Source organism: Ciconia boyciana, chromosome 9 (genome assembly GCF_034638445.1).
Source record: "Ciconia boyciana chromosome 9, ASM3463844v1, whole genome shotgun sequence".
Lineage (NCBI taxonomy): Eukaryota > Metazoa > Chordata > Aves > Ciconiiformes > Ciconiidae > Ciconia > Ciconia boyciana.
This window is the reverse complement of record NC_132942.1, coordinates 756,925-774,657: the sequence shown is the minus strand read 5'-3', so window position 1 is coordinate 774,657 and position 17,733 is coordinate 756,925. Positions and strand designations below refer to the sequence as shown.

General features: G+C 52.8%; 1 protein-coding gene and 1 long non-coding RNA gene across 8 annotated transcripts in view; one reads left to right on the top strand and one right to left on the bottom strand.

Annotated features, from left to right (window-relative positions):
* Positions 1-17,733, top strand: part of SH3RF2 (SH3 domain containing ring finger 2) — a 48,916-nt gene that overhangs the window by 18,565 nt on the left and 12,618 nt on the right. For all 3 annotated transcript variants that reach the window (XM_072872243.1, XM_072872241.1, XM_072872240.1), the window contains exons 3-5: positions 4,785-5,108; positions 13,604-13,698; positions 15,791-15,961. In XM_072872243.1, coding sequence (XP_072728344.1) covers positions 4,785-5,108; positions 13,604-13,698; positions 15,791-15,961 — 590 coding nt within the window. The remainder of the gene's footprint in view (positions 1-4,784; positions 5,109-13,603; positions 13,699-15,790; positions 15,962-17,733) is intronic.
* On the bottom strand, positions 19-11,088 carry LOC140656481 (uncharacterized). 5 transcript variants are annotated; one of them, XR_012044099.1, is made up of 5 exons: positions 10,197-11,051; positions 6,845-7,052; positions 6,478-6,577; positions 2,348-2,519; positions 19-1,365 (listed from the first exon to the last, which is right to left on the bottom strand). It is a non-coding gene; the product is annotated as an uncharacterized lncRNA (long non-coding RNA). The 5 variants fall into 5 exon arrangements; XR_012044098.1 differs by lacking the exon at positions 6,845-7,052 and having other exon boundaries at positions 19-329; positions 430-1,365; XR_012044100.1 differs by lacking the exon at positions 6,845-7,052 and having other exon boundaries at positions 19-326; positions 430-1,365.

Below are 17,733 nucleotides of genomic sequence, written 5' to 3'. Positions count from 1 at the left end.
ACACGGGCTGGGCTGTTTTCTTCTTTAGACAGTACGGTGTGCTGCTACTCCCCAGCCCCACAGGAGGCACCTTTTGGAAATCAGTAAGGTCCCCAAGCCCCCTCAGACGCTGCCGCCAGCGGTTCAGCCCCCACGACTGCCCCGCGGGCACACAGGGGCACGTGCAGGACGAGGGGCACCCAGAGAGGGATGCAAGTGCCCGCCACAAGCAGCGATTGCGGTCCCTCGGCTCGGCTTCTCGCCCGTGCTGCGGTCAATGAGGAGTGGCTGATGGGGGTAGTCTGCTCTCAGGACCAAAACACGCCAAGGAGATCTCTAAAAGACACCTACTGACATAGTAAAGAAAACTGCTTCCAGGTCTGGGGTTACATCATTTATGCAGGTTGAACGCACCCAGCCTGCGGGAGGCATGCATTTGCAGAGCAATACCTGAACTTTTGCTGCGTTTCCCTTTATTCCCCAAAGGCTACAGAGCTCGCATTTACTCTGGTAGAGGACACGCTCTTCTGCATAACTGCACCTCCCAGCAAAGTCAACTGTCCCTGTCGTGTCAAAGCGAGGTGAGGCATGGCAGAGCAGAACAGAAAGCGCTGCCCAGAGGCATCGGTGTCCTCGCAGAGAAGTCGCCTCCTTCTCCGTCCAGCTGGCAGCACAGAGGCGATGCTCTCCTCGCTTTCAGGGGCAGGGAGAGGCAGGAGAAGGAGGCTGTGGCCAGGGCAGGCGTCCCCAGGGAGTCAGAGCTGGATGTGGGGTGGCTGGCAGGGGGCAGGAGAAATCAAACAGCCAAGAGCCAGCTGTGGTTTCTGACTAAGGGGAGGAACTAAGCGAGAAAAATCAGTTCAGAGCAGCGTCGCACATCACCAGCAGCAGCTCTATAAAATGTGGGCTTTCAGCTTGCCAGTGCGGACGCAGCGAGGCTGGGCAGCCAGCCATCCTCCCTTTGTCATTAGGATTCACTTATTAGCAGGAGGCGCCTTCCTCAGCTTGCTGCCGCCTGCATTTGTTTTTTCTCTTTCGCTCTATTTGCCTTTGTTTCACAGCTTACTCATTCTGTTTATTTGCGTTAGGAGGCTGCGCTCATCTCCGCTCCCACAGCAAAGTTCACACGTGGGGAGTGAGCGCACATCTAAAACAAACAGAAGCTTCTGCAAAGAGGCGAGGGCATCCTCCTGCCCCCAGCCTCGTGACAGTGGTCAGTTCTTACCGTACGAAATGACAGAGATCGGAGCAGTCACCTCAGTACCTCCCTTCTGCAGTAACCTGGAGGCAGTGCCGGTGCCGGTGCCAGTGCCGTGTCCTCCTCCAGCCGGGCATAGCACAGGGCGACTGGTCAGCCAGGGCGGGTAACTGGGGAGTGCCATCTCTCTGCAAACCACCGTGAAGAGGGGATTTATTCCTCCAGGAGCCCCAGCAGGCAGGGGAACCTCAACACAGGGATGCTGGAGCCTCGGGTGGATGACACAGGAGTTGCGTTTGTCCAGCACAGCCTGGCTTTAGACCAAAGCTCTGCTGCAGGCAGCTTGATCTAATTTTTTCAAAAGTATGATCTGGCTGTAAAAAAACCCAACAAAACAACCAACCAACCCACCCCACAGCTGCCCGCTCTCGCCGGAGCGCTGCACGCTGCAGCCAGCTTCGCAAGCGGCTCCTCTCCCTCACCGGCTCTCACATCTGGACGGGATCCCCCCCCTTTCTGCTTCGCCTTCACCCCACCTCCACCTGCCCTTGCCCTCCCTCGGGAGCAGGTGATGGTAATTTGGCAACAAGCCCACCTGGAAATTTGTGCAGAGATTCAAGTGCAATACCATATAGCAGTCTCTTCTCATTCTTCAAGGCAGTAGCCAGCAGATAGCTTTCATTTGTGTGTCTGAACATTAAGAGTCACTTACTGCAAGACTAATACAAAATTCCCACCAATTCAGATGGAAACTTTCTGCACGTACCCTGCATGGGTGTAAATGTTTTGGCCAGCGGGAAACAGCCTTCTCTGACCCCTTCAGCCTTGGAGTCATTAACATTTTAGCCCCAAACTTTGTGCCTTAGCTCAGAAGAGAGAAAAACTTAAATTTATTCCTGTAAAATTCTCCTTACGTCCCCCCATACACATGGCAGATATCCTTAAAAAGTTGAAATCGAAACACCTTAAAAGTTAACAAGATTTAACTCTGCTGGGTTGCTCAGAAATGTAGCTCTTTCCAAAGAGAGGTAGCTATCAGTCAATATGAACTAGCTTTTTTCCTCCGGAGTATTTCAAATACCCGCACTCCAGCAACGTCAGGTTATTTCAGCTCCTGAAATAGCGATCTGAGCTTCTCGGCAGTGTGGCACCAATTACCTCGACACTTACATAGGGGTTTTTCACTTGGTTCGTAGCTAAAAATGCCATTTTTGTTATTAGTTGTGTGCATGGCAATTACAGATGCATTTCCACGCGATGGAAACCATCCAGCAAGTCAAAGGCTTTTCATGTCCTCGCCATCAGACTCATGTCCACGGTCCCGATTCAGCCACGCTCGCACCTTTAAATTAAAAACAAGTTTGAGCATTGTGCTGAGTAAGGCCAGACAAGCCGGCGTTTCAGAATACACTCGTGCCAAAGCTGTCCCAGAGGACCTGACGGGCCCGCGCCGCCGAGGCTGTTTAACGAGGCTGCTCTCTGAAATGGCAGGTGAGCCCATCCTCACCCCGGCGACCCACCTCTCCCGCAAGAGAGGGCTGGTGGCACCGTGCTCCTGCCCTTCAGGGTGACAGCATCGCCGTCCTCGGTGGAGCTGATGAGAACAGAGGACAAGTTAGGCGACGAAGCAGGGACCTTCCCCACCTTGGGTGTGCGGGGGGTACAGCCCCTGCTCCGCCATGCCCACCCAACACCACGCCGGGCAGCGGTGCGTGCCAGCACCCCGGGGCAGAGCCCTGCTCCCGGCCCGGCACGGCTCACCGCTGCCTCTCAGCCCCGCAGACAGCGAGCACACGGCTCTCCCTCTCCCTCACTGGAATGAAGCCTCCGCAACACAGAAAAAAACTGGGGGCAAAAATGCAAAATTCAGGCAAAATATCAAAATTGCATTTCTAACAGGTTCTGTTGCAATCGGCTCTCGTGTAGCTCTGTTTGCTGGGGGATCTGCCCCGTGAGCCCCGGCTGCTTTCCTGGGGCTGCCGGGGGGCTGGCTGCTCACGCTGGCCCCCAGCCTCCGCCAGCGCCAGCTCAGCGCGTCGCAGGCGGCGTTCCCAGCGCTCCGGCTCCGGAGGCCTTTAAGCCGCCCGCTCCCTGACAGTGTTTTGTTGGCACTGGTCTAGACATTAATTGTATTCCTGCAGTTTAGCTTGAGATGCAGGGTGTAAATGGCACCAACAAGAATTCCTAGAAATAAAATTAATACTTGCAATCATCATAATTACACCAAGCACCTCTTTATGGCTGTTTTATAAAAGGACACTAGTAATACATCTTATTTGAAGCTCTAACATATTTTGCAAAATGTCCTTTCATTTAATGAAATCATTTGAGCTTCAGTAATTACTTATTTAAGTCTGGCGTTAACAGAAATAAGTTAGTTAGGGCCACATAAAACCACCAAGGAATTAGAAATTAATTATGGAGAAGGCAAAGGTAGGTCTGCTTTGGGAGATGCAAGGCTTTTCTTGGCTTTGACACTTAGGTTTGTGCCCCATTTTATCACGTTCCCCAGTGTTTAGAGAAGGCAGAAAAATGTTTCCTGTTTAGGCTAAAGTTTCATTACATACAGAAATGACAATATTGCCATCTTATATGCGCACATATGCACACACTATGGTTTTTAAACCTTGCTTTAAGGAGTGAGGAGGAGGGAAATATGAAAACAATCCCTGCTTTAAAGTGAGAATGCTTGAGAGACACCTGCACCTCTCCTGCGTCAGAGCCATCCTTGTTCATCCCAGGAGGCAGGCACATTGCCTCACACGAGTGGGTGAGAATCTCAAAGTTTTGCAATTCGTTCATGTCAGCAGTAAATCATGATTAATTCCTCTGGCAGTGATCATGGTACAAAACATTGTCACCACATGCCCTTTGCTACTAATACTGTGTGATCAGCAGTTTCCAAGAAATACTGTTTGAACATTGCCCGTATGCAAACTCAGGGCCCGGCTCGTCCCTCATTAAACCCAATGGTTAAAAGGCCAGGCTTTTTTCAATGGAAGCAAGATCAAGCCATGAATGTTTTGGCCTACAGAGAGGTAATTGGGTGGATCTAATTCTGCTCGGAAAGCTACCATCAGCAAGGGCTTCTCCGAGCTCATGCCTTAAAGTTGGCTGCAGGGATTTGATGTCCTGCTGCAAGACGCACCCTAGCGTGCCAGCACGAAGTGAAAAAGGGAGATGTGCCCAAACGTCCCTTCTAATTTAGAGTTAAATTTATTATAACGCTGCTAAAGGGTCAGCCAGCTCTCCTTACACCTCTGCGAGCCAACAGCCTTGACAAGAAACAAAACTTTCTGTAAAGTATTAGGGGGGAGCACTCAGCCTCAGTAACGCGTTGTCTAAGCAACAAGTTTTTCAAACCAATTCTAATTTTGCTGTCAGCTTTGCATCACTAATTTTGCATCCGGAATTTGTCACTGAAAATGTATCAGGGAAATGCCTGAGCCACAAGTTTTAAAGATCGCCTGTAACGTCATCTGAAATCTGGCTGCAGCTCTGCTGCCAGCTCGGAAAAGAGAGGAAAAAGGGAAAACTGAGCGGTCACCAGGCTGTGCCAGGCACAACTTCTGAAACGTGCCATCACGTCTCCCTTTGTCTCTTCCAGCCAAACACCACTGCAAGGCAACTCCTGCAGACCAGCAAAAGCCACTGGTCCCCTCAGTTTAAGTGTGCATCCCTGCGAACGGCGTCTCCCAAAGCAAAGGGTGCGGATTCGCCGGCTTTCCCCAAGGTGCCCGACTCCAGGCGGAAGAGCCTGCGGCAGTTCTCCATCACCACCGCCCTGAACACCCTCAACCGCATGGTCCACGCGCCCGCCGAGCGGCAGGCGCTGGAGATCAGCTCCCCCGTGCTCATCAGCTCCAGCAACCCCACCGTGGCCACCCAGAGCAGCGAGAAAGCGGAGTTTGCCTACAGCACCCCTCTCCAGGTAAGGCAGCGGCGGTGTGGGTGCTGTCAGAGCAGCGCGAGCCCAAAACGCAAATCCTGGATAGAAACGCTTGATGCGCAGGCAGCACCAGCAGAAACGCTGAAGCACAAACGTGCAAAGACGAAGCGCCCGTGCGAATAGCGTCAGTAAGATATGTCACCCACATCAGGCTGCCTGGGATTTTTTCCCCTCCTTTTGAATGGGAAAGGGCTGTCTTCAGAGTTCAGGGACCCAAGGGAATTCATTAAAAGAGAAATTAAGTTATCAGAGTAACTGAACATGGATAAAGCACATTCCCATCCTGATTTCTGCCCTACTGCATTGAGCTCCAGGTGTAGAACAGAAAATAGAGAGCTTAACTTGCAAAATAAAATATTTTTCCTTTTAGAAAGTAGTATGGAACATGAATTCCCAAGGGAGCTAACTGAGCCTCAGCTCATTCACAGACACGTAGGTGTGTGCCTGAATTCGCACTGCAAGGAAACATCTGGCTTGCCATATAACAACGTAGATCAAAAACAGGCCGTTCTCAACACGGGCAAAACTAAAGCTAAAAGCAGCCATTGGCCACTCTCGCCTGCGTTACTGGTAGATGTACTGCCGTACTTTGACTGAGCCTTTCTGAGCTCCTCTCACAGAATTAAGTTGCACTGGCACGGCAGGACCTGCAGAATCAGGCCCTGAATTATGAGCAAATAAAAGCCCAGCGAGATCAGTGCGGAAGCTGCGTTGTACTGAGCAGGTCTGCACCGCCAGTGATTGCTGTACGGCCTTTTCATCTAACCCCCACGCTTAAAAGGAAAGTAGAAACCTGCTTTCTTTATTAATCGGTATTTCAATTTTTCTGGTCAGTCTCAAGCATACAAGGAGTCCCCAGCATCCCCAGTGCTTATCCTCAATGATAAGCATTGGGCTTAATCGAAAAACTTGATCAAGCCCAAAATCTCAGCGCAGGATATGTTTGGGTATCTCTAAACACAACCTTTACTCTGCCCGCCTTGGCACTCGCAGGCATTGCGGAAGCACGGAGCTCCATTACCGTACCCTAATCCCCAAAGTTTTCCCCAAAGGCAAACTGCTACAGGACAGGCTTCCTCACAACACAGCAGCTCAGCAGCGTCAGAACATCTACAGAAATAACGAAGCAGCCTCCTGCTGCTTTTAAGCAGGTCTGTCAGCCCTTCTGAAAAGCAATCGGGGTCTTTGCCCTCCCATAAATCAGTCTTCTGCCCCCATCTATCCCCGTCCAGATGAATGGTTTCTGCCAGGGGAGGGCAATTACCGGGAGTCCTTGTCGGTCTGCAATCTAAACCTGGGACTATGCTGAGAGAAGCTGAATTTGGGGCTGAGATAATAAACGTAGACTGACCTTTTGGACTATATCCGCTATTTATTTTAGGAGGCAAAAGAGTCTCATTCCTTCTTCACACTCCGACTAAAGATCTCAATACAGAATCTTCACAGATCATCTGAAATGGGAGAAGAAAGGTTTTGTTTAGATTTATGTGACATCTTTCATATTCAAGGTTGCTCTAACGTTTTATAAAGCAATAAGCCAGCCCCTGGTAGTTCGGTGTCTGCGCAATAAAACCCAGCAGGCATTTTGTACTTAGCAATAGCCTGCAAAGAGCCTTGGCTGTTAGATCCTGTTTTATGTGAGAGGAAATGAAGCCTTACAATAGAACTATAATTCAATTGAAATGGTATCATGTCTCGCAAACCCAATATAATTTTACCAAAAATGTCTCGGTGTGAACTATTGTCAACAGCAGAAGCCATAGAGTGAACACGTTAACGTTTTGCCTTAGAAGGGTTGGAATTTCCTTTCTTCTAAACAGCAGTTTTGCTCCCGGAGGTTTGCAGGAGGATCTGTGTTGTTCACGGGGCCACACAGGTTGCAGCTTTTCCTTTTTCCATCTCTGGGTTTGGGTTGCGACGACCGGCCTGCAAAGTTGAGATGCTTTTGCAGGCCCAGATACGCACTGCCAGGCTGGACCACGTTGTCCACGTCCCACTGAGGTCGCTCGTCCTTTTTCCTGGTATTAATCCGATGGAAAAGCTGCGGGGGTGAATCTGTTGATAAGGCAGCCCTCACGATCAGAACAAAGTTGCAGGATTGAGGAGTAATGGGAGAGATGAGAGCTGATGCGATCCCAAGGGTTGGTCTACCCTGCTCAGCAGCTTCTGGTGGAAGTTCAGCTTCACCAGTAAGCGCTGAGACTTTGGAAAAAAAGCAGCGCGTCTCTGAAAGGGTGGTTGTTCCATGGCAATTAACTTTATATACAGAGCATTACCTGGAAGGAAAAGATCTGTGTTTCTTGGGTTTAAACTATCCAGATAAAATAGAAGCTCGTAAGGAACGAACAGTTGCATGCCTACTGCCGGCCCTGAAAACTCAGCTCCAGAGTACAAGTATCAAGCTGGGGTCTTCCGTTATTAGCAGGATAGTAAAGAAAAGAGTGGGTTGATTCACATCCTTAATTGCTTCCATGCGTTTTCGCGCCCCCTGGTAAGTCTGCAGAGGTTGAGTAGCCTGGATCTTTGTGGGTGGTCACAAATATGGTGCAGCAGATGGAGCTGAGTCTACAGGTCAGCTCAGCCCTCCCGACTCCGGGCTGAAGCCCCCACCAGGGTTCACCCGGGTGCCGAGCCTGCGCTCGCACGCGGCCGTGCTGCGCGAGGAGCAGTGACGGCAGCTCTCGAACCGCCCGGGAGCCAGTCCCAAACAGCACAGCCTCTCAGGAGGAGTTTCTGGGACCTGGTGGGCAAGACTGAACTATTTTTGAGAATGAAGTAGGCGAGGATTTAACCGGTTGTTAAGCGGGACTTGTCCCAGCAGACAAAGCCCAGGGTTGGATAACCTTAGCTGGCAGGCAAGGGTGAGGCACGTGGGGCAGGCTGGGCACGGGGGAGGAAGGTGCCCCCTTGCCCAGCCCCTGGCCCCAGCGCTGACGCCCTCCTCCACCGAGCAGAGGGAAGGCACGGGAAGGGAGCGGGCATCTGCCTAAGATGGCGAGCGGCGGGCGAAGCCGCAGAGGCCGCGCAGGGCTGGCGGGTGAATCACTGGCAGGAGGAACGCGCGCCGCAGCAGCCGCCCTCCCCGGGAGCCAGGGAAAGTCCACCTCCCCGTTGCGGGGCTCCACGCGGAGCCCAAAGAGCTCCGAGAGCAGCCGCGGCCCCTGGGCTCCGCACCCAAACGCCGGAGCTTCTCCCCCTCCGTGACGGGCACTGCCCCGTCAGCAGCACCCGGCCCTTCGCTCGCCTCCGCGCGCTGGGCAGGTGCTCGCTCGCCGGGAGCACGCCCTGCACGGAGCGCCCGGCTCGGAGGTGCTTTTGTCCTTTCGGACAATGACCCAGTTTCACTCCCTGCCTGACATAAGGATGTAAGGCCCTGTGAGACCAGCTGGAAGGACAGGAGCTCGCTGCAGGCAGGTTTGGCACTAGCAAGGGTCGGGATCCCAGGAGGGGGGGGTCCTAGCATCAGCCGTCACTCGGGGATGGGGCAGCAGAGCAAGCTCAGCAATCAAACTGGAAACCAAGTGACCCTGTTACTATCCAAGCCTTTAGGTCCCTCTCCTCTGCAAGGACAGGCTTCCAGACAGATACTGAATACACATTTGGATCTAGTAATTTGAAGTAAAAATCCACACATTTTGAACAGATGCGTTCATTGCTTTCCTTGGGGTGGGGGTCAAAAAAAGCAGGAATTTTCCAGTAGCTTGTAGCGACACGGCACTTGCCCCAAGCTACGAGACTACGTATGTTTGAGGGAGACAAAGAGGAGCATCAGTTCCCCTGAAGCACCCTGTGCGGGACACGTCCCCCGGCAGAGCCACGTCTCCAGCGATGCTGGGGCTTGGCGGGGGAGAGGGAGCAGGAGGGGCTGCACCGTGGGTACACGCAGCAACAAAGCACGGCTTAAGAAGCAAAGCCGAAGAGGCCGTGCTGGGTGGCTGCAGCGCTTTCCAAAACACGAGGTGCCCGCCTGCCTGGCATTTCCGCCAACAAGGATGAGGTCGGACTCATTTTGGCCCATAAAAGGGAATAACCAGCAGCAGCCGGCACTGCCGCCAGCCCTCCTCCTGCTCTTCCTTCCCCTTCGTGGTGCCAAGCCGGGCGCAGGCGGGAGCCAGAACCAGTTTGCAGGGCTTGTGGCTCGCCGTGCCTGTGCCTGTTGTGCAAGCGGGCCGGCTGCGGGGCGAGGGCAGCGCCGAGCCGCGTCCGCCCTCTCCGCCTCCAGCAGAAAGCACCAGCCGCTGCAGGGATCTCTGCCCGTCGCAGCCGAGCTTGTTCCCCTGGGCCTGGCGGGACTTGGGTCAGGACACGGCTGGCTAAGAGCGGCTGCTGCCCTTTGCCGCTCGTTACGGCGAGCTTGGAAACCTGACATCTGCCGTCTAGTACATCTGGCTTGTCTAACAAACGGTCGGAAACGTGCAGGACCCCACTTTCAGTGGCACCGAGAGCACCAACTGCCCCGTGACGGAACGGGGAAAACCTCCCTCCCCACAGGGTCTCTCACGAAGGCTCTCGACGGGGCATTGCCTGTGTCAGCAGGGCACCGTAGAGAGGAGCCAAGCCAGAAGGCACGTTGGCGCCGAGCTAGATGGGGAGATGGAGTGAGAGAGGGATTTAAGGAGAGGCGGAAAATGAAACCCTTTGTACTTACAAGGGCTTGCAAGGTACTCACAGGAGATCAGCAAAAGTGAATGCTGAAATCACTTATACCTGGCTGGAAAATATTTCATTCAGTCTTTTTTCCTCTCTGTTGCAAATACAAAACCAGCTTTGATGCAGGCTCTGGAAGGATCACTGTTTCCATGCAGGGTGGGAACAGGGAGATGAAAAACATTAAGCTTTCCATCCAGAAGTGGACATTTCAACACAGTTCCATCAGGAGAGCCGGCAAAAGGTTGTCATTTTGCTCCAATGCAGGAAAAAGAAACTCCAAATCCCCAAATTTCAAAGGTTTTGATTATCAAAATCATTAAAACTGAATTATAATTCCCAATCAACTTCATTTATATGAGAGGCTGGTCTGACCTCACCTGGACTAGAAAACGAGGAAATCAAAGACGGTTTGAAGCTTACCTGCCACTCCAGGTCCAGAGACAGAAGCTACAGTTGCTGGAGTTTTTTAATTAACTTAATTTACTGGAGAGCAACAGGGCTGGTGAGTCACTTCTTTTTTTCCCCGAGGTCCTTGCTAAGCCAGTGCCCAGCACGGTGTTACAGACATGACCACTAGCAATTAGATTTGAAATGAATACGAGATTAAAGCCCTGACAACTCGCATCAGTACAGATCCTGTGGGCTTTGCTGGAGGGCGTGACTGCCAGCCACATCCCAGCCCGGTGACTTTCCGCCGGCCTGAGGTTCCCCAGGGACGCTGCTGCAGCCGCCCTGCCTTGCTGGGAACTCTGCTTGCTCCTCCGACAGCGGTCGCGCTCCCGCAGCGGCGCAACACGGCTGATGCCTTCCGGTGTGCGCAGCGCTGAACTTCAAATGGGGACGAACCGCTTGCTCACAGCGGTTCACCCTGGGATACCTTTTTGTGCTTTAGAAGAGACAGATCCACAGGAGAGAGCATCCCGAGGATGCCAGATTGAACGCCGCTGTCCTTCCCTCCAAACCCGTGGGCTCAGCCTGTGCAGACAGGCCAGTACGCCGCTGCGCGCACTCCCCCGTCACCGCCCGGCCCCGCGGTCTGCCGTGCTGCCAGCACAGCGACAAGCAAAGTTCACGGGTAGAAACCAAATGGACGAGGAGGAGCGTGCACGGTCGGCACAGACCAGCGGGTTCGGTAACTGGGACCCTCCTGGGCTGGGCTCGGCGGCACCGCTTGTTCTCACCATTTTCAGAAACAAACGCTGCCGGCGAAAGGAGGCAGATGGATCCCCCCGAGGAGACGGTCCCAGCCCCCGGAGCCGCGTGGTGCCAGGTGCGGCCGCGCTGCTCCCTCCGCCTCTGCGACAGACCTCGGCCCTCCCGCCTGGGAAGCGGAGATAACGAACCCTCCCTGCCTCCGCCGGGCCGGAGAGACCTCGCTAATCTCCTAATGCTTGCAAAGCCCTTGGAGAGCCTCCAAAGCAAGGCGATAGAGAAGCACAGGGTATTATTGCCATGGCTCCGGGCCCCCGCCACGAGGGACCACCTCTGGAGGAGAGAGAAGTTGTTGTCCTTGTTCCAGCTAATCCTCTGCCTCGCTGCTGGCATGTAAACAAGGCGGACAGCCCGGACCGGTCAAAAAAGCTCAGCTTAAATTGTTGTGGCTTTGCCATTTGAAAGATAGGTGAGCTTTCACGTGAAAGGGAAGGGTCTACCTTCCCTAGAAAATTCTCAGTTTTCATTGAAAGACCTTGCACCCTGGTTGCTGCATAAGTTTGCAACCAGCAGGGAAAATATTTCCTTTGAAAGCATGCTGTCATGCAGCTCCCAGCAGGATCTAGCCCCGTGCCTTCCTCTTCTGGAATGGCAGGAATTCCCGGATCAGGTAACGCTCCCGCACTGTGGGTCTCCTGGCCAGGGGGGAAGATGCCAATATGGTCCAGGGGATGTGGTCCCAGCAGAGGGGGAAAGAGCGGAGGAGGCACTTAGACCTACGCCTCCGCCAAGCACTTTGGTAGCATTTCTTAGTGGAAGTACTTTGTATAGTTGGCCAATATACTTTAGGGGGTTTCATCTGCATGTTCTTCAGATGGTTTTGGAAGAGGATTAATGTTTCCCATATCCAATAGCTCTAGTACCGATTTTTTACCACTCATTCAATCAGCCAGCTATGAAACACTAATCCACTTTGCACCAGCAACCAAGTGAAACATCTCCACGTCTTGTTCTTGGCACTGGAAGCTCCCTCCAGCCTGCAGAGTACGCTGGAGATGGAGGTGCAGAGTTTATCAGCCTCAGAGAGGACATCCTATTTACTCCTCCATCTGCAGGGCACACGAGCAGGACTGCTCTTGCTCGAGAAGCTGGCATTTGTAGAAATTTCCTCTATTCTTTCTACTGGATGGCCTTCACCCTTGGAACAAAAGCCCCGTCTCCTCGCAGTCCCCTCGCGGAGGTGAAGCCCCTGCAGAGATCAGTGCCGTGCGAGCGAGGGGGGACAGCTGCCCGTGGTGGCACCACGCTGGAGCCCAGCAGGCACAAAGGACAAGTAACCGAAACCAAGCTCAGAACAAGAACAGAAACACCCCGCAGGCAGGTTCTGGGGTCGGGGGTAACGGCCAGACCCTCAGCGGGACACTGGGCAGAGGACGCTCGCCCCTGGAACCCCCTAAGCGGGTGGACGTCACTCAACCTGCGAGACGTGGAGGGACAGGGGAAGGGGAACAGCCCAGTACGCTGCCCGTGTCCTCAGCGGGACGACAGGGAGGTCCAAGGAGTCATCTTCTCGCCTTTGGCGGGTGGCAGCAGGGACGGGCGCTCGCCCACTGCAGCAGCAGCTCTGGCACGGCGTCATCAAGGGACGCGATTACCCTGACAGCAGAAACGGGGCTGAGGTTCCTCCCTGGAACACGAAAGACCCCTACAAGGGGACAGAGGGGGCATTTTGGTGGCTGGTACTTCTCTGTAGATGCAAAATGACGGTGGGGAAAGGGCCACCCCAAACCAAATGCAAACCTGAGCGCGGCACCTCTGCCCGTGCTCTCGCGCCGCCCCGGTGCGGCTGCTCCCCTTATGCGGCACGGTCTGCACTGGGCGTACACACGGGTCTGTGGAGCTCCTCGGGACACCACGGACGTGGTAAATAGCTTTAATAACAGTTATTAAAAGATCACTGGGGCAAGGACTGTATTATTTAGTGTTTAGACAATGCCAATACTCCCAGCTGGAGCTAAATAAATAGCAAGTGAAACAGCAATGATTACACCAGTCCTCACCTGGCAGGCGTGATGGTCTCCTCCTGGTTAGCAAAGTCTGGGCTTGAAATGCTGCTTTCCCAAACTCTTTCCTTCCTGAAGCAGGCACCAGAGACAGTGAGCGAATCAAAGGTACTCGCCTTGTCCAGAGCCAAGCGAAAAGGGGGAGAAAACACTGAGCGCAAGGAGAGAGGCACAGGAGCATTTCCCCACTCGAGTGGATCTCGTATATAGGAGATTAGCAACAATTACAGGTTGAGGGCTCAAACTTAACACTTTGACGTCGTGGCTGTTAGTTTATGTTTATCCCGTTTCATCATTGTTCTGACAGCCTCCTCGCACGCCAGCTTACCCGTCCCAACAAGTTCCTTGTGTACAGGACAGGATAGGCACCATGGGTCCAACCAAGCCGTACCCTGGCGAGCGTCTCGGTGTTGAAGCAGAAGGACCATGAGTCTTCCTCCTAATGCCTGGTCTTATTTTTTTGTCAAACACTCCAAACTCTTCTTTCTCCTGAAACGTCTTTAGGGTTTTTTTGAAGGGTGGGTGAAGCCTGTCAAATGTTTTTAGCTGCTCTTCCAGTGGCTAAAATAAGTCCACATTCAGATTAATTTATTGTTTTCTTTCTCCCTGTAGGTCAGTGCATCTTACTATCCCGCGCCAGGATCACTGGGGCACTCGGCAGCCATTGTCACTCTTCCCCATCTGCAGCACCACGTTTCAGCTTATATGTACGTAAGGAAACTGAAATACGCTGGGGGGGTTGTGTCATTTCTGAAACTTCACCTGAGGCTTCTCCAGCCAACGGTTCTTGCGAGCCGGGAGGTCAAGGCAGACCAGAGCGCAGCTCCCGTGTTCGCATCCAAATGCAGATCCACGTAGGAGTGTACTTGGCTGGTCTCAGCAGGGGGTCACAGAGACTTACCACAGTTGAACTCAAAGATTAAATTTAGGAAAATCAGGATACAGAAGAATGTGGGTACACTACTGGAAACATTTGAGATAGATTCTGATCGCTCCCTCGTCCAAATTATTGTGCTCATCTTTTCTAATTATGTTCCCAGTAGGTGAACCACCCTTGCACCTTATCACCTCACTTAACTATTTATAGATAAGCTATAGTTCTGCCCATTTGTCAACAGCACATTTTAAATTTTCAAATAGAAAGAAACTAATTACTCCTTAAGTGCCTGTAGTTATTTATTTTAAGTAAGACAGTGACAGTCACTGGTGTTTTGAGTGATCCAAGCTTTGAAAACTTTCCCAGAGTTAAAATTTGCGGATAATATACTGTGATGATTTGTTTTCCTCTCGATGGGAGTCACCAGCCTGGCACTGTAGTAAGCTCCCCAATAACAACAAACAGCAACAGGCTGTCTGCGTGGCAATTCGCACCTCCACGGTTCCCAGCCAGGCCTGTGGAAACACGAGCACACAGGGGCAATTTCTATAAACCTGTGCTACGCTCATGACGTTTGCTACTGTCACGCATTAGCATAGGTCATCCAAGAGTACTGCACACGCTTAATCCTAAGCACAAGAAAACTCCTAAGACCTTAGAATAATTTGCAGAATGAGGACTGTACGAAAGCGTTCAATCAGCTGGCTACTTTGCACAGCTCCTTTTTCAACCCTACAGTATCGAACCAGTGTCTCCATGTCCTGCCCTTCAAGATGAATCCTGTATAAGGAGAGAGAAACATTTTTTAAAGTTATGGGATAGTCCTTGACTGCCGAGACAACTAGTCTGTTGTTGCTATTTTTTAAATAATATCTGATAATTGCTGTATCGGTCTGTAACATTAATATTTGGGAGCAGATCACGTTCCCCTTGAAAAAACCAACAACAATGCAATTAAATTGTGTTACAATGGAGACAAATTAAAGTTCTTTAAAGAACAAATAGGGAAAAGTTTTGAAAAATACGCCATTTTCTTTTGCTCCTGTTCTGCTGTGTGGTGACACGTGGCTCACTGTGGAGAACAAAGCTTCACCACCTAGCCGTAGTCCCAGAATCACAACAGAGGGGTCTAGGGGGCATCTCCAATTAATTTCTAGTCCGGTTTCCTCACTAGCCCAGGGCAGAGCCATATGCCTCCTCCTTTGTCCACTTCATTCTCAAAGGCCCCCAGTGGCAGCAACTGAAGCCCCAGTTTAGTCTCTGCAGGGGACGGTCGCAGGAGGATGAGGGAAGGGAGGAAGGGGGGGTTAACACGCACCTCGCTGCACGAGCAGCGCTCCTCCCCGCACCCCTCCCCGCACCCCCGATGATGCTCAAGGCAAGCAGATGCAAGGCCTCCAGCTCACCACGCACTTCAAAGGCAGAATGCATTCTCGATGCTATCGCTCGGACGGAGCATCGTACCTGCGCTCTTTCATGCTGCTTTGCCTCAGGACAGGTACGCGCGAGCCCTCAATCAGTTATTTCAACGGAGCACTCGCTGCGTGCAGCTTTCTCCTCCCTGCCCGCTCGTCGCCCTTGGCTGGCTTGGCTGGCGCTTCTGGGACAGAAGCCGTTGACGGGATCTGCTTTGTTCTCCATTCCTGTTGGCTCTTCTTTTATTCATATCCCCTTTGGCCTGAAGTTATGAGCAGTTTCTTCCCTGCGAGTTCTTTCCGCAATAACGACAGCACCCAAATATCTGATGTGAGCTGGTTGAAGAGGCTTCAGGTAAACAGCCACCGCTCGCCCAAAGCCAGCAGCATCAGTTCTTCAGCACAGTTAAACCCAGGAGCTTCGGGATGCACGCCAGCTGTCCCGCACGGGGGCCGCCGCCGCTCCGCGGGCTGCCTTCCCTCCCCGTCACCCCCCTTTCTCCCCAGGTGCGTGGCCCTGCATTCCTACGTGGCTCATGGACCGGACGAGCTGGAGCTGCAGAAGGGAGAAGGGGTCCGCGTCTTTGGGAAGGACCACGACGGCTGGCTGCGGGGCATGTCCCTCGTCACGGGGAGAGTGGGGATCTTCCCCAGCAACTACGTCGCTCCCCTCTTCAGGTCTGTTTTTTCTTACGTGAAACAAAAACATGCGGAGAGGGGAACGGGTAGCACGTAGGATCTGGGGTCTTCTCGTTCCCGCAGAGAAATCGCTGCGAGGGAGGGACTCCTGCGGTACTAACACGGGCCAGGGGTTCCTCGCCTGGGCAGGACGACACCTGGCAGCTCTCACTCCTTTTACTTCTCTGCATACCAACCCGGCTGCACGCACCGCGTGGGAACCGCATCTCCCTCCGACCGCCGAGTGCTGTGGCAGGGAGAAGTCAGGGAGCGGAGGGGGCCGGCAGCCTTCCCCTCGGAGGGGACACGCGGTCCAGATGAGCGAACAGCGCAACATCAGCCTTCGTCCACTTGTTTTAAACCTGGGATGTCCACAGAGACATCAGCAGCTTCTCCCGCGACTGTTTAATTCAGTCCAGGAGCTCTGGCAGAGACCTGTAGGTGACACAACCGGCACATTTTGATGAGCTAGCCTGGGAGCCAGGACGATCGGCAGCGTGCCTGCGCTCGGACTCACCTTATTCCTTTTGGATGACTCCGGTCTTTTTTTTTTTTTTTTTCTGCCAGAAGGGAAACCACAAGCTGAAGGCTCTTTTAGAGTCAGAATACTGTCTTTAGAGCAGGCATTTAAGCAGTGGATGCCATTGATCTAACTAAACAAACATGCATTAGAAAGAGCAATTATTAAAATATACAATTCAGGGGAGAAGAGAAAAAAAAAATTGCCTGTGCCCTTAGTTCCCCTGAGATACGCTCAGGTTAGGCAGGGAAACGACAACCGGCTTCAAAATGTAGCGCTCTGCTTCTGCAAATAGAAAGTGGGGATAAGTCAGGACACCTCTCCCAGGACCGTGATTTCGTTATTTGGAGCAGGGTTTCCATGGCTGGAAACTCGCTGCGATGGTCCAGCCCCGTCTGCGGGAGGGGGACGGGGACGGACGGGTGCAGGGAGCTCTGCAGGCGATCGCCTCCACGCACGGCCCTGCCCGTGCCTCCGCGCGGGGTTAGAGGACGGCACCGAGGGGAGATCAGGGGCATCGCAGCCTCCGCCTGCCTGAAAGCCTTCTAGCGACACATCAGAAATTCACCTTACGCTCCCAGATACTCCCGCCACCATCTGGTTTCTCCCCCGCCTCGCTTCTCTTTCCCTGCTTATACTTTATTCTGCCAAATCGCTCGGTTCAGACCGCAGGTCCCAGTGCTGCTTTAACGCCAGCATTGCCCCCCTGCACCCTCCCCGCAGTCAAGAGCGCTGGTGATTAGTCTTCATCTCTCCAGCTCATTTCTTCACCACATAGCCGCCGATAACACCGCGGCCCCACCTCACCAATAAACAGAGCAAACAAATAACCGAGAGCACAGCCCAGTCACCCTAAATAGCCTCATAAAGCGCTTCAACCATAAGCACTGGTTTTGGAGCTGCTATTCTATCCTCCTTAGGAAATTTCTTCATAATAAATTGATGCCTGAGTTATTTGATGAATCACTGCTCAGTTATTAAACCATAAATCATTCCTCCGCTCCCCCCAAAAAGGTAAAGAAGAATCAGAGGAATGGCTTTTCCTGCCTTTAAGGAGTTAGCAAGAGGACTTCATCGTGGCCCACTCTCTCGGGGAATTTGGAGCGATATTTGGCCAGTGCGCTGCTGGGGAAGGTTGGCAGGGTTTTGGCAATTTAGTGGCGTCAGGTGGAAGCACGAAGTTGACCTCTCCAGGGAAGGCAGGGGAGGAGGAGAACCCCGAGAAGCTGCCGCGCACCGGAGAGCTGCCCGG